This window comes from Zonotrichia leucophrys, chromosome 9 (assembly GCF_028769735.1).
Source record: "Zonotrichia leucophrys gambelii isolate GWCS_2022_RI chromosome 9, RI_Zleu_2.0, whole genome shotgun sequence".
NCBI classification, from domain to species: Eukaryota; Metazoa; Chordata; class Aves; order Passeriformes; family Passerellidae; genus Zonotrichia; species Zonotrichia leucophrys.
Window position 1 is genome coordinate 14,334,981 of NC_088179.1, and position 16,548 is coordinate 14,351,528.

Consider the following 16,548-nt stretch of genomic DNA (forward strand, 5'->3'; position numbering starts at 1 on the left):
GCACAGGACTCACAGCCTGAGGCTGGGGACTTTTCCAGCAGGACAGTGTGTCTAGGTTTGCTGGTAGCCTGAAAAAGTCACTTGGAAGCCCTTGTTCTTGGTGCCTCCCTTTGCCTTTGGAGGAGAGGGCAGTGCAGGGAGCCCCTTCCCCCAGACCTGCCTGATGGGAGGGATGCTCCTGGACATTAACAAGCACCTCCAGGCTGGCCTTCAGTTTCATCAGTTGTGAGCAATTAACAATTAAATAAAAATACACAAGTGAGGGGCTTGAGTGGGGTTTATGTGTCCCTTGGCAGGCTGAGTTAAGTGTGTAATAACCACACACATTATCCTTTTGGGATAATGTGCTGTGTGGCCAGTAACTGGGGGCCAGTGCCAGTGTGGGAATAAACCTTGTGTACCTCTCATCCTCTCCCCAAACTCCATCTCACCTTAGTAAACCTCCTACTGCTGTACCAGCACCTGCTAAAGCTTCTTTTCAGTTTGGCTGGAACAAAGCTCACAGACAGTCCCCATGCACATACATGGCCATGTCATCACTCTGGACACTGTCTGCACCCAGGGAGGATGAAGAGGGGAGGAAGGCAGCACTGTAGAGCACTCTCGGGTGAGAACCTGTCCCAGTTCCAAGCTCAGTCCAGGGAAGGGGGTGCTGGAGCACTTCTCCTCACCTGGGTATGAACCCCAGCAGTGAGACACACACAGGCACCTCTGGCTCACAATTAAACCCTGCATATGTCCGCCATGTTTGCAGTAAAAGAGAAATCATTCAAGTCTAAAATAGCCAGGAAAAGCCTGTCCTGTGACGTGGCAGATGCTGTAGACACATCAATAGGAATCATATGTAGCATGGCCTGGAGCCCTCAGTGCTAGCCAGGAGCTGGGCCTGGGCTGGCTTCAGGTGGCCACAAAGTGAGTCCCTGGAGTTGGGATATGTCTGGGGGGAAAGGGCAGGGTGGGAGCCATTACTAAGCAAAAGCAGTGCCAGGGGAAAGGAGACTTTGTGAAAACTGGTGTCAGTACTCAGAGCTGCCACTCACCAGCAACAGCATGAAACAGGAGCAGGTTTTGGCAGAGCTGTTTGGGTGCTTGTCTGGGGCTCTCTGGGGTCAGCGAAGCATTGACATTCAGCAAATACCCAGCTGCCAGACACAAGTTCTGTGCTTGTTTTAAACTTGGTTTGCAGCCTGATCCCAGGTCTCATTTAGTAAATCTAATTTTTGCCATTAACTGTGACAGGAATTCTGGCCAGAGTGATTCAGGATCGACTCAGGGCACTGTTCAAGGATCACTGTCTCCAAAAGAAGTAATCAGAGTGATGGACACGTGTACCTCAGAGCTGAGATAACTGACTGGTGCCAGGAGCTATCACTTGTGTGCTATCAGGATGGTACAAAGAATGTAGGGATTAGCTTTGCTCAATACTGAAAGTGAGAAGGAATAGTTTCAGGAATAAACCAGGGTTTCACGTGGCAGAGGGGATGTTCTCCACCTCCAGCCATGTTGTAACCCACCAAGTCTCTGGAAAATGAACTGGAAACAGTGCATACCTACCATGTGTACTACAGCAAGTTATTTGTGCCTTAGATACCTCACCTGGTTTAGGTTCTGGGTCTCTGCAGCTGTGATTTGCCTGCTGAACAAAAGGAGCACGGGTTCCAGGTAGGGAACCCCTACTAGCATGGAGCTGGGTAGGAGATGAGGACCTAGACATGCACACAGAGGCAGGAGATTGCAGCTGCCACCTTGCAGGGCAGTGTGAAGCAATCAAAGGGACAGTCAGGCTGGGGGCACCCAACAATGCTGACTTTCAGCAATCTCCACTGGCTTAGCTTTTTTCACTGATGAAGGATACATGGGAAGCCTTGATCCATCACCAGTGGCACACTGGATCCACCCACCATGGCACACCCACAGCCTGGGAGCTGCATGTAGCTTGGAAACTCAGAAACCAAAGTTTTCTGGTACAGAAAAAAGTCCCCAGAGGATCTTCAGTGTTCTTTTTGTGGTCCCCACACCCAGTTCCATGTGCACATCACTGCACCAGGCGGAAGATGTTTCTCGGGGCTCCAGCTGGCCCTGCTCCCACCACAGCCTAGTGCTTCAACAAGTGCCAAGGCTGGCATGAAAGAAGCCTTTCAGAGAAAACAGGCGGACCCAGCCACTGCAGACAAGAGGCTGCAATAGGCTGTAAGTTGGCAGAGCTCTTGGCACTCCCAAGAGCCTTGTTTTTACAACCAGGCTCTTCCCCTGCCAGCCATGTGTGTTTTGCTGACTCTTCCTTCCACTCACTGATAATGCCCAAGGGACTCTGAGATGCAGCTGGTGGAAGGTAAAGATGACACTGAGGCGCTTGGAAGCACTGGGGTGGTGCTGTGAAACAGATGCAGCACCAAAGTGAACTCGGTTGGAGTCAGAGCATTCACTTGTGCAGCCCAAGGCCCTGGCTCATAGAGGGAAAGCCTGGTACACCCTGTGCTTGGGTGCCAAAGGGCTCCCTGCTCTCCTGTGCAATGCTTATTCTTGGCAAGCAGACACAAAAGAGTAAATAAGCATTTAAGAAAGGTTTACAGTCCGGATGCAAGATCCAGAATTTATATTGTGTGACCTCCTCTCCATTCCAGAATGCTCAGTCACAAACTGAGTTTGTGGGATCAGGTCTGCTCATGTTTGAGCTGCATGTGGCTGCATCTTCAGCTGATGCCTTTGAAGACATCAGTCAGTCAGTCCCAGGGCATTTTCCATTCCTCCTTCTTACATTCAGTCCCACCACTGTAGGTATGTGTTGTTTGAGGGACTCTTCAAGCAGGCTTTTTGCAAACTCAAAAGTTTTGTTAATGAAATAAGAAAGAGCATCCTATCCTTGCAAATAATCATACTGCTTTATTTTTCAGTATCAGAGTCTCAGGAAATGAAACAGTCCAGATCTTTTCCAAGATATTACATAGCCTTTTTTCCATCTGTCTGTCAACAAAATAATCAAATTAAATACAAATTTGTTTGTTTGCTACATCTATTACAGTGGAAGAACATAATTGTTGGTAGAAGCAGCTAGGTTCCAGGAACAAAGGGTGGAACAAAGTCTTATTTTCCCCTGCTTCTGTGTAACCCACTCAGGTTTCCAGAAAAGCACACGGAGGGACAGAAGGAATTGGTGAATAACAAAATACAGCAATTTATTGAACAAAATGGGACAAGGCAATGTTCCCTTTACATTCTATGACAATTCAGGAGTATGAAGCAAAACATGCTATACACACACACACAGACATGATACTTTGGTTAAATGTCATTCAGAAGTTCTATGCCAAACCTGGTAAATTATAGAGTGAACAGTCAAAATAAAACCAAGAATAGGCTTGCATAGACAGATTATTGTCAGTGTGCAATTCATATTTAAGGATTAGCTGTTACAATGCAGGATACACTTGCAGCTCTGAGGAATTTAAGCCTTCTGACTAATCCACCTCATTGCATGGCTAATATTTAGATTCAACAGGCTGAAAGTTTACCCTGAAGAGCTAAATGAGACAACTGCAGTTATTTATCTGAGGCAATTAACTATATTGCAGTGCACAGATGCAGCTGGAGACAGACCACGGAGTCTACTTAGAGTGAACACTGATACAGTGGAACTTGTTTCCCATGAAGTAGAAAATACTCATTTGTGTGTGCCACTGTCCTCTCTGGGACTCTCCTGAAGAGCCCAAACTGCCCAGCTAAGCCTTGCCCTGTGCTACTGATGGGGAGGAGGTGGCTGATAGTATCTCCAGCCCAGGAACAGAGGCTTGGGCAGCTCCTGAACATGAGATCCATGTCCCACCGCCTGTCCTGGGCAGGGCAGTCCAAGTGGCACCTGTGTGCAGCACAGCCAGTCCCTCCCCAGCAGGGCTGCACAGCCACAAACGTGCTGGAGTGCAGCAAACTGGGATCTCTGCAGGTTTGTGCCTGTCCTCTGCAACAAAAAGAGGACAAGCTACACCCATGGTGTGCTCCATGCAAGGGATACGTCCCATTCCCACCTCCCAGAGCAACTGCAAAACTAAGCCCTGAACACCTTGGAGAGTGGGGCAAACCCAAGTGTGCACTGGCTGGGGACAGATAAAGAGCAAAGCTCAGCCACCACCACCCTGCTGGGCATTCCTGCCTGGCACAGGGCAGCACTGAGCTCAGGCACCCACCAGGCTGTGCTGGGAGCTGTGCCCCAGTTCCTGCTGCATCCCACACAGCCCTGCAGTGCCAGTGCTGCCAGGAGGGACAGCAGGAGCCACCTGCAAACACAGGAGATTGCTCTCTGAAGGAAACAGTGAGTTTCATGGACTGGCTGTGCTCAGTTACAAGAGTGTAAACTAAGTAGGGGAATCCTCACACTGTCTCCAAGTGCTCCCCTTTATACATATATAAATTAGCAATCCACAGTTAGTTTGCATACAGGATAATATGAATTAAAATAAAAACCTTGATAATAAAAATATATAATATACACATTGATGAACAGCAATAAACTGAATGAAAACACTAGAATGTAACAGTGGCTGTAATTTGGCACAAAATAAACAAACAGACATCTAGCACTGTAAAAATAACAACCCATTTTTTCCATAAGTAGAGAATGTTATCAATCCTGATTCAAATCCTGATAGATGGGAATGCAGAGATATAAAAATACTGTACATACAAGATCCCTTTTTTAGAGAGAGAAGCAGACTGCAGCATCTGTAACCTTTATCCTTCTTCCCCAAGAGGAGAAATTCAATGATGAGAATTCATCTATCCCTTAACAGCTGATATTTCCTCACCCCACCAAGTTCAAACCCATGAAGTTCTTTAAAAAAAGATGAAATCAACCTGTTGGATCTATCCCTGTGATGAGAACTGCATCTTGCTGCAGGAATCTGCACAGTCCCCCATTAAGACAGAGTTTCATAGCAAGGTGACTCAGGTCAGCCTGCTGAAGACATCAAATATCCCTGCGTGTAAGGCACGATCCCGCCAGGTCACCGACCTCTCTGCTGCAGACCATTGTGCTTTGGACAGAGGTGAGGAGGTGGGAGAACTCTTGCTGCTGAGATGAGCTTGCTAGGAAGGTCAGGAAGTGCCAGGATTTCAAGGAGGTGAATTTTCCATGTGGCGCTGGATGCCCTGTTAATGCAGAGTCAGAAAGGGATGCAGGACCCAAGCAACCTGGGCAGGGCTCCCAGCAAGGGTTCCAACATGCTACTAAATCCAGAGCAAACCCATAGGCAAAGCTACTGAAACTTGGCAAGAGTAAACAAGTAAAAAAACCAAGATACTTAAACATTTTTCTGTCATAGAAAAGAAATATTGCTGAGTGGTTTTTTAAAGGTTAAGTTTCATTGTGCCTCTTTCCCGGAACACACGTCCAAGGTGCTGATTTTGCATCTCACCTACACAAGCTGCATCTTCTTGACTCTCAGCAGAACTGTAGCTGCTGACCCCAAGGAAAGTGGCTCTTTGTTCATCCATAATCTCAGCTCTTGTTGATTTCAGTGGGACCATGGAATCCCTTTCCAAAAGTGGTCACTAAAGATGCAAGTCCCGTTGCAACCTCTGCCTCAGGAGGTCTCTAACCTGCATGGCTGCATGAGGACCCCAACCTGCATGAGATGAACAACTTATCCCATTCACTGCCTGCTTTCCTCAGCTGCCATTCCTAGCATTTCTCTCCCTTTTCTAGCAATGCCTTAGGAACCCCCTTGTCACAAGGATTATGGAGTAATAAAACAGGAGAAACACAAGGAACAGCAAATGAATAAAGGCAGGCGGAAAGAAAAAAGGATGGGGACTAAGGGAGGATACAGAGCAAACAGCCCATAAAGCATTCAGCACTCCTCAAAGGCATCCAAGAAGGCAGCAATTGCTCCTGGGATCCTTCTCTTGGGCTGTTGTCTCTTGGTGTCTTGGCCAGAGAGCTTGACTGGCTGCTAATGAGAGTTTACAGCTCCACAGAGGAGGCACTGAGGTGTTCTTCAGACTACCCAGCTTCCAAACTAAATTTACCAGAGTTTTCCCTCACATTTCTACTTACTACCATTGACACCAACAACTTGGATAATCCCAAGCATCCCTCCTGAATTAATAGGTTCTTCAAATGTCACAGAGCTCATGACTTCTCTGACTAGGTTAAGACAAAAGCTACACCAGCCAACTGCCGTGCAAGAAAGTCCATCACAGCCAGATACAGAGACCATGGAGGGCTGAATTCCTAGCTGGTGATTTTCCCATGCCTTCTGCAGAGAATCACCAGTTTTCTGCAAGCAAGTACAAAGCTCAACCTCTTTCTGATTTGGCAGGACTTTTCTCCATCCAGTTTTCACAAGTGCACCAGGTGGTACAAGCAGCAGTGCCTGGACTAGGGTGTTTGTAGGAAGTATTAATTCTTACAAACCCACCAGGCATCCATTTCACAACAATAATTACTCTGATGGCAATGAAAGAAAAAAGCCCACTGAAAGAAAAAAGGAAAAAAAAAAGACATTTTCAGCAGTAGAAATTTTGACTGTTACATGAAATACAAAAATAAATCCATACAAAATAAAACCTTGGTAGATGAGATTGCCACACTGGGCCAAGTTATCAAATAAAAAAGAAAAAAATAGCATCTATGTTGGTTTTTTTCTGAATCCTTTTAAACAACATGAACACTTCTGAATGGACAGAGACAGAATGAGAAGTGGGAACAAGGCAAGGACAGTAAAATCCAGCTGCTGACTGGGATATTTCCTGAGAAGCAGCAGCAAGCATGACCTTGCAAGTCACTTAGGAGCCTATGCAGGCAGGTGAGCCACAGTGTGGAAGCAAGGGTAAGCAGGTAGCAGGATTCTGCCCATACACAAAGTCCTCTACATGGTAAGGTTTTAGGTTAGGGTACCCCTGGAGCAGGGATCCATTGGGGTTATGTGGTTCATCACAGGTACTCAACTGCTGCCAATGGGCCAGTGGGAGTAGGAGATGGAAGTCTTTGAGTTACTGGGCAAGGCAAGACATGGCCTTGTTATGTGGTATTAAACCTGCACCTGCAACTTATGTGAAAAAGGAGTTGCCCTGTCTTCCCAGTGATTTGGCCCAGTAATTATCCTGACCAAGAACAGCCAAGGTTAAAGCCTTACAGCTGCCTTGGGGCATGAATTGTGCACTAGAGGAACAGCAGCCAGCCATGCTCTCTCCCTATTTCCTAGAGGTGCTCCCTCCCTACAAAGCTCCAGAGAGCTGCCAAGGCCCCTTTCCCAGGCAGATCAGTGGTGAGGCCAAGTCCATGTTTCCTGCCCTAGACACAGGTGTCTGCCCTCCTCTGCAGAGCAAGAGCCAGAACTGCAGCTGCCAGAGACAGCAGAGAGTGGTGACAAGACTTGGTGCTGGCACTAAGGCTGGACTGCAGGGGCAAGGCAGCCAAGCTCTCTGCCATGAACTGGGCTGGCCCATGGATAACCAGCCTGCCCTGGCTCAACACACTCTAAGACAGTGTCCAGATGTTCAGCTTTCTAGTTTAAAAATACACCTGAAAATAATGGCAAAAAATTATTAAAAAGACTACAGAATTTAAATGAGAAGGCCATGGGAAAAGGCTACTTTTTGTGCAAGAGAAAAATGATTTTCGAAGAGTGGAGGGAAAACAAGCTAGGACAGAATCACTGCATGGGAAAATATATACAGACAGCAAACCTGCAGACCCTGCTGTGCCCCAGACAGCAATGATTTTTTTATTCCTGACTGGAGCTGGATGGAGCAGCAGAGGAGAAAAACAGTCAGCACAGACATCGTGTGGACTGATCAGCACTCTGTGTCTGGCTCAGGTTGCCTGTAACTGTAGATTTTGATGCTCAATGCCCATATGGCCCTCTCTCCATCAGCCCCATGTTTACAAGACATATCCAAGTTCAGAAACAAGTTACCCTACTCAAGTGCATCAGCAACTGAGCTAAGAGTTACATGAGATCTGACTTGGCTTTAATGAAATTCCTTGGCTTTTACCACACTGAAGCTCAAAGCAGGTGACCACAGAGGTCCCTTCAGACACATAGATCTGTTTGTATGAGTTTTCCCAAACCACAGTTCACAGCTTCTTTAACTCCCTGGCAAATCCTAAGTCATGCAAGTTCTAACTTCAGTTGGAATTGTATTTCCTTTTAACTGTTCTATCCTATATCCTAGAGCTAAATGCCTATATACACTCTATTCAGAATGTTGGAAACCCTAGAAAGAAATACAGCAGTTTAAAAATTCTGTTTCATAGGCTATTTCTGCCTCACCAGTCTCAGGGTTTGGCTTTTGCTGGTATATGTTTGACAAGGCTCTCTCCTTCCTGCAAGCTCATATGACTGTCAGGTTGGCTCAGCTCTCCTATCCAACACAGGAAGAAACCCAATTCCTCTTATAGCTCTCTTTGCTAAGTTATCCTAATGTAAAAAGGACTTGTACTTCTGATGTTCTGCTGCATTGCCATAACCCATTTCTTCAATTTTCCTCCATTGTACATGCATCTCAATTTGTCCTATTCATCAGAGCTCCAGCCAAATTTAAAAATAAAAAGAAAGCCTCAAAAGAATGTATGAGGGAGCTGTTGAGCCAGCTGGTTGATTGGCACAGCTCAGTGGCAGCTAGATTATACTGCACTGCTCAAGTCATCACAGATGAGTAAGAAATTGAAACAAACAATTTTCCTTAATATGACAACACTTAAAGAGATGATCCTGGGAGCGGAGGGTGGGCCTCCCATCAGGTCAGGGATGAAGAAAGTTGCCTGGCAATTCCAGTAATGTTTGCTACAGAAGAGTCAGTACCAAAGCAAAGGCTAGCACAGTTTACTGCTTCCTACGGGAACCTGGAAAACAAAACAGAAAGGAAACAGTCTGTGAGACTAAATCCTGGTGAAAAAATTACTGCCTGCAGTCATATTTTACCTGGCCTGCCCTCTTGTCTGTCTGCCTGACTTCTAGGGTACTAGTCAAGTCAAAGGCCAAAATGGGAGCTATATGTTACAGGACTGAAGCAAAAGGAAGGACAGATCCACGAGACAGGCAGACATGTGCATTTCTTCTAGGGTGTGAATGGTGCTGCAGCCCCATTGCACAGTCTCACTAAAGCAAACAGACCCTATAAAGTGCCATCAACTTTCCAGCTTGCTTAAGACACAACCCAAGTTTACCAAACTAAATTTTGGAAAGGAAAGCATCCACATTTAAGTCTCACTAGTGGAGTTGGAAGAAATCTGAGACTGACTTAAACTCAGACTGCCCCCTTCCTTCCCCAGAGGCTCTACAGATAACTCAGACAATGGGCATTCAGATTTAAAACAACTGCAGGGGCAACCCTACCCACACTGCTCTGTGCCAAGTGATTTCAGGAAACAAACCAACAAAGCAGTGCTGAGGTGCTACAGGAATAAAACTAGCCTGCTCTCAGGACAAGTTTCTGTCTGATCATCCCATCTGCTCACCAGACAGGTGAGGTTCTGTCTTGTATTGGATTGTTTGAGAACAGTGAGTCACCTAAAATCCATCATAATGTTGTCTTTGTGACACTTCTTTGTCATTTGCTACCTAGATTTACAGTCATTCATCATTAAGAGATCAGAAAAGACATACAGACAGCACCTTGACAAATTCCAGGCAAACCAATTCAGTTTTTCAGTCTCACAGCCTGCAATGTGCTCAGCAAATCCAACCCAAACACTGCCCAGCATCACCTGCCTGCTGGGGCATTATTCCCCTTCTTTATTTGCATCACTTCCCATCACTCTGTCCCCTGCAGGTCCTTGTGTGAGGAAAAGAGCTGACAATAATCCAAGTGCTGGGCAGCCCTGGCAGATCCTACCTTTAGGAGAGTGCTCAGGTCTGGGGTGGTGGCGCAAGGGGCTGGGCTGGCTCGTGTAATACCGAGAGTGTTCATCGAGGAGAGGCTGTGACCTGCCAAGCACAGAGTCAAAGGAGTGTTGGGAAATAACTCAAAGTCACAACAGTGCAGCAAGAGCAACATCTCAGCTGTCTGGCCTGTTACTGTCAGTTTGATGCAAACCTTGCCTGGCCCAGACCTTCCACCTGCAGAACAGCTCCTCTAAGCACAGCCCATTACTGTTTCTGCAGTGAGAAAAGCAGAGTATGTGCTGCTTGCCATGGACCTTTCATTTAATAATGGTTTCAGCTATCAGGAAATAGTTTCCATTATGGAGTTTACTGCAAACTTTACTCAAAAGGGCAGTGTTTTAAAGTGGTTAATGCCTGCAGTTTTACCCCCAGAGTATTTTAATATGATCTCTCTCAATCTCCACCTGCAGCTCCATTTGCTGTTTCTTTTGCAAGTTCAACAAGAATTTCTAGGTTTGTTTCTGGAATGGAAATCAAAGCCACTGGGGTCACTTTCAGGGTTTAGTACCTCATGAAGAGCACTGAGCCAGAGTATCAAGGGATTCAGAAGCAGCACTGGGCTACAGCATGTTCCCAGTTTGGGATGAGACACCCCAAAGCACAGTGCTCTTGCTTGCAGGATGGTGTTCAGATGCAGCAGTGGGAGCTGTGCACAGGGCTCAGCTGGGAGCAGCTGTGCAAATGCATGGTGATTACTCCTTCCTGCCCAGAGATGACATTTGGTTTCACATCCCCAGAAGCTGTTTAACCCTCTCAATGTTTCTCTGCCATTTAACAAATGTCACTGCACAAGCTCATCAATCTCTGTCAGCACTGGGCACAGGGACCACGATGGACAAGTGCCACGAGCACAGTGAGTGACGGAGTGACGCACGTCACCAACCCCTCATGAGCTCCATGCCCCTCATCACCCTGCTCTCCACCACGTCCCTTCTGGGTGGGTCAGGTTGGTCATCCCACATCTCCTCCCTAGGACTCAGCTTCTCAGCAGCTTCCCAACTGTACTCCCCATTCTTGCCAGCCAGTTCAAGCTCACCTTGAAGGCCTGTCACTTCTGTGTCGCTGAGTTTCGGGCCCTTCTCTTGACCTTGAGCGCGTGGACTCGCCTGCATCAGGCTGATGGGAAGAAGGGAAATCAGCTCATCTGTGCGCCTTGCTAGGCACCAGCCAGGACACTGGGACTGCCACAAATCTACACAGCCCTTTTGTGCTTGGTTTACACACAAAATTAACTACAGCCAGACATGCAAATGGCAACAAGCATCAGGACTCGTTTTCAGTAAAAACCCAGCTTTGCAGAGCCAAACTCAATTTCTATGCTAAAATGTGACAGCGGTAAGGGACAGTTCTGAAGCTGGGCTGAACACAGTCTGGGTGTAGTGATAGTGCACAAGGCTGGGCTGAGCAAGAAGGACCAGCTGCAGACAGCTGTGCTCCTGCAACCACTGAAACTCAGGAAGGAGGCTGAAAACACCGGAGCTACCTCCATCTGGCCCCAAGATTAACACCACATCCCTTTTAGCACCTCAGCAGTGCTGACCATAAAATTTGTTTCCTACCCCCTTCTACGCTGGCCAGCCAAGTCTCTCTGGTATTACTCCTACCAAAACCAGGCATGATAAACTCAGAACTTTCATTACACAGCCAGTTATGAGGCAGAGTGACAACTGAATCAGCTGCATTGCCCTTACACAAACAGAACCAACTACTGCTTTTAATGCTACAGTCAGGATTTCAGTAAAGGGAAGGAAGGTCCTGCACCAGGGACTGACAGTGCTTCAGGGAGGCCACAAGGTGCTGTGACATCCAGTGCCATCCTCCAAGGCTAGAGTCCCAAGGACTACCTTGCTTGAGGCTGAAGCCAAATGCATCTGTGCAAGGAGGTGGCTCCAAAAGGCTCAGGAGCAGCTGAGTAACAGTCAGCAAGATCTTTCACATGCATCACCACCTTTTGCTCTCACTATACACACTCACCTCCCTCTGAAAATAGGAAAAATGTTATAGCACCTTATCTGTGGTGCCTCCTAAAACCTGGCATACCTTCCAATCTTGATCATGCCTCCTCCTTTCAAAGGAAGACTTTTCTCTTTCTTTCTCTTTTCTTAAAGCCTTTTTCTCCTCAGCCATCAAGAGACGAGCAATTTCCTAGAAGGGAAACACAGACTCTGTCAGACAATTTTACTGCTCTTGTGGGTTTGAGTTATTCAAACCCTTTCCCATGGACAGCTGCTGAATGGGAAGGGTACAAATCCAGGATTTCATCCATCTGTGATCGGAAATCAAGGGACAGGGCAAAATTAAGACTGGCAGCATGCAGCATGTCCAATAGCTGATTTACCAGAACTGCATTTGCAGAACGTTTCTGCCCTCTATCCCTTCTCCTTAAGGGGGTCAGTGGTTCTTCTCACAGCATCTTGGATAGTCCCCCTTGGGTTTTAGTTACAAGAAATGCTCTTACAGAACCATGAACTTCCTGTCTTTGTCATGGTTGCAACAGGCAGTGCAACTCTCTGCTTGGCCAGCCCATACACAAAACCCATCTGGGAGAAATTCCCACTAGAGCCTCAGGCTTCCCCTACAAGGAAAGAAATTAACAACTGGAGGGTCAGAGAAAACAAGGGCTGTTTAGCAGCTTCTGCAAGTAAAGGAATTCCACAAGTATTTGACTTGTTTCTCACCTCATCTTGGGCTACTTGAGCTGCCTTCTGATCTGCTTCATTAGCCTGGAGGTGGGGGAAAAAGTAGGGAAAGAAAACCAGAGACAAAAAATTACCATCTCTAAATTAATCCCACTCATCAACCTACTGGGCAGGGCAAGTATGTGCCCATACAAATACACCATCATGCTCTCCAAATACACTTAGCTACCCCCATACTTACCTCATACCAGCTCCAATCTGCCATTTCAACTTTTCAGCTGAATTTTGCCCTCATGTATCTGCCTGGCCACACCACAATGCATTTCCCACTCTGCTGCCTTCTCTCTTAAAGACAGGCAACGGCATGTCTCCTTGTGAGCTGCTTACACTGACTACATGCCATCTTCACCTGCCTGGAAGCATCCATTTAATATCACTTTGCTTCAGCACTTTAATTTTGGGGTGTTTATTTCAAAAAATAGGGCTTATTATTTGGAAGCCAGCTGTCACTCCATATTTGTGTGTATGGAAGACAAAGGTAATTAGCAGAAGGCATAGGAGCAAGACCTTAGGTCTTATAGTCACTCTTATATATTAAAGGTTTACAAAGCAAAGTTGTTTGTGCTGGTTGCCTTAGTTCCTTTGAGTTGAGCAATGCACCCTCTCTACTTACCAGGAGCTCTTCCTCCTGCAGCTTCCGAGCAATCTCTGCGTCAGACAGCTCCTGTTCCATCCGGGGGCCATCGTACAGGCCTTGTGTCCTCCCCCTCAAATTAGTGCCTGCAGAATTGAGAGAAAACAATCAACTCAACCATTCTCCAAATTCTTTGGGAAGGAGATCCCCACCATCTCCTCAGCCACCTGCAAACCCCCCACTCAAGAGAACCAGAGATCATCACAGTGTACCTCCCACACCCTGTCTCAGACAACAAATGCAACTCCAGGGCAGAACAGGCCATGTCCCTTAAAGCACCATGTCCCTATGGTGACAGCAGTGCTAGCAAAGGAATTATAACTTGTCACTCTCTGCATTGATACAGATACAATGGCAAAACTGGGCAGCAGAGAGCAGCCCAACATTTGATATGAGCACAGCAGAGTCTGAACACACTGCTGAAGCAGCATGGGCTCCAAGGGTTACCCAGGACAGGCTCACATGAGTTTTTAGACAATTTCTTCCTTAGCATGACCAATGAATTTTAAAATTCAATGAGAAAACAGAAAAGTAAGCATTTTTGAAGTTCATATAATGTTCAGTTCTTGTTTTAAGTATAGAGTTCTGTTATTTCAAAGCTAAACTTTCTATTTCTCTAAGGAAAGTGTTTGTATCATGAGGAAGAAGAATAACTGTCCCAGTGTCTTTAAAAGTAGAATGATGGGTCTGGATCTTTAAAGCCAAGAGCTTGCTGAGCAAGAACTACACAGGTACCCATTTCCCAGAAAATTCCACTTGCACAGATTTGGCAAGAATCTTGCAAATAGAACTCAGTTGGATGCCCAGTGCCACTAGTGAACTTTGCCCAAAATGAATTAAGTTGCAGCAGGGTTTTCAATAAGAAGTGGATGAAAATTGCTGGGTTTTGTCAAGCTTAAGCAGTGTGCTCACTTACAGTCCTGCATCTCAACTCCACAAAATACAACCATAATCTAACATTCAGGGGTTTGTTCCCTTTTTTTCTCCTGTACAAGGAGGCCACTGCACAAAATGTATTTTAAAAACAAAAGCTGGGTGTTGGCTGGAGTTTTCTGGGGAGGTCTTTCTTTGGGGATGGTGTGGTGGTTTCTTTTGGTGGGGGGAAGAAATTTGTTTTCTTAAACAGAAGGATACCAAGGGCACCACCTCCAACAATGCCTTCTTACTCATCCTCTCCAATCCCATGGAACATCAGTATATAGAGCAAGAACATTAATGGACAAGAAGAATCCTGCTAAATCAGGAAGAAACCCGGGCAAGATTCCCTGTGTACACACTGCAGGTAGATACTGGAGGGAAGCATCTTCAAGGAAGCCAAACATGTCTCAGACACCAGTATGGGGCACACAAAGGTCCATCCCCACACACAGGCACACCTTCCCCATCACTCAGTTACCTGGGTCTCGCTGGCAGTCTCCAGCCTTCCCCTGGCTCACAGCATGAGGGGAGGGGGAGTGTCTCCTGTGTCCTGCCCTTTTGTAGGCTCTTGCCTCACCCCTCCTATGGTCATCTCTAGATTCAGCATCACAGAGCTTTTCATCCCGTGCCATCCTGTGTGACGAGTGGCCCTGGTGGTGAGATCTGTGTTTCTCAGGGTGCTGTCTGCCACCCCGATGCCAGGTCTCCTGCTCTGCCTCCAGTTCCATGTCAAGGAGGGGAAGGTGCTTTTCTCTGTCTTGCCTTGGTGGCTTTCTGCTGTGCCGTGCTTCCTCTGTGAGTCCATGCTCCAAGCCCAGATCAGGACTGAGAAGTCTCCTCTCCTCCCTGCCAGCTCTCCTCCTCTCCTGCGGCTCCCAGCTGTTGCTGTGATCATAGGCACAGTGCTCAGTCTCTCTTTCCAGGTCAAGGCTGAGATGTCTCCTGGACCTTCCCTGGCTGGTTGTCTTCTGCTCCTGCTGCTGGCCATTTCTGGCCTCTCTCAGCTGAGGAGACCTTCCACGGCCCTCTGAGCTGGAGTGCCCGTGTGTGGGGGCACGGCTGGGCAAAGGTGAGGGGGGTCCTCGGTGCTCTGTCTGCTGGTGCCTGCCCCTGCCATGCCTGTGTGCTCTGGGAGCTTCAGAAATCTGCTCTCTGGGCTCACCCCAGGGCTGCTCTGAGCAATGGAGGCACAAACAAGGAGGGGGTTAGTGGTGCAGGGGTTAATGGAGGTTTGAGGCGAGACTCACAGCAGGGAGAGGAAGGAGCTTGATACAAGGTGCTGAAAATGCAGGCAAAGCATGATGAAAGAGTAATAACAGAGACAGATAAGGCTGGCAGGGTACAAGAGAAGACAGTGAAATGGCAGCCTGGCTAGCAGGGCAGCACAGGAGGCAACAAGGTTGGAACAGAAAGCACAGGTCCAACCCAAAAGTGTCTGAGCACTTCCTAGACAAGGACAAGTCAATACAGAGACAAATGACTTTTAATGATGCCACTGGGGCTGAAAAACTGCCAAGAGAGCAGCTCATCCCCTGATGACACATCACTGCTGCAGGTCCTGAAACCACCTGGGAAAGATTTGCAAAGAAGGGCACAAGATGCAGGAAAAGTTGGGAGACAATGAGGGCATAAGGCCAGGAGGGGCCAAGCAGAGTGGTCAGGTTGGACCCTGGTTTATAAGCACAGGTGAGCCTTGCCCTGGCTTCAGGCACAAGGTTTTTCATAAGAAAAACCTAACTGGGGGAAAAGACCCACATAAAGCAGAAAAGAAGTAAAGAGGTAGGATAGGAGGTTTTTTTCCTTTAAAAGCAACAGGATAGCTGCAGCATCCAAACATTCTCCACCACAGACTGTCTTGTATCTTTTGCAGACCCACAAGTCTCAGGGCCTGCACTTACTCATTGTCCAAAAAGAAGTTTCAGCTCTGAATGCAAAGGCAATTATGGACAGAAATTTTAGGGCAGATTAAGACTTCAGAAAACCCAGTTCCTGACCTCAGCATTGTAGCTAGAAAAGCTGCTTACTTGGCATTTTGGTGGGATTGTTTCTTCTGTGCTTTCCAGAAAGCAGGTAGCATTTTCCTCTGCTTTTAGTTTCAGTAATAAACCTGAAACAGCTATGAGGATGCAGCAATCTGCCTGCATACAATTTACTAATTGATTTATTTTTTCAACTAACCTATTTGATAAGAAAAATCATTGCAGAGTGAACTACTATCTCTCTACAGCAGCTTTTCAAAATGAAAAAATGCCTTGAAGCAGAGATTGATTTGAAACAGAACTACACACACAACCCCCACCAGAAAAACTCTGCAGCAGCAGACTTTCCTCAACTGTCCAGAGTTTGTTTTACAGTATCTCAAAATATTTTAAATAGATTTCACTGCACATAAAAAATTGCATTTTTTTAATGA

The 16,548-nt window shown here is 46.8% G+C and overlaps 1 protein-coding gene across 1 annotated transcript in view; it reads right to left on the minus strand.

Moving 5' to 3' along the window:
* Positions 1-2,860: 2,860 nt before the first annotated feature.
* The window catches only part of CCDC50 (coiled-coil domain containing 50), a 42,808-nt gene continuing 29,120 nt past the window's right edge, over positions 2,861-16,548 (minus strand). The window contains exons 6-11 of the mRNA XM_064720773.1: positions 13,197-13,303; positions 12,563-12,607; positions 11,925-12,029; positions 10,921-11,000; positions 9,835-9,926; positions 2,861-8,842 (exon numbers count right to left, since the gene is read on the minus strand). Of these exons, the coding sequence (XP_064576843.1) occupies positions 8,823-8,842; positions 9,835-9,926; positions 10,921-11,000; positions 11,925-12,029; positions 12,563-12,607; positions 13,197-13,303 (449 nt within the window). The 3' untranslated portion in view covers positions 2,861-8,822. The remainder of the gene's footprint in view (positions 8,843-9,834; positions 9,927-10,920; positions 11,001-11,924; positions 12,030-12,562; positions 12,608-13,196; positions 13,304-16,548) is intronic.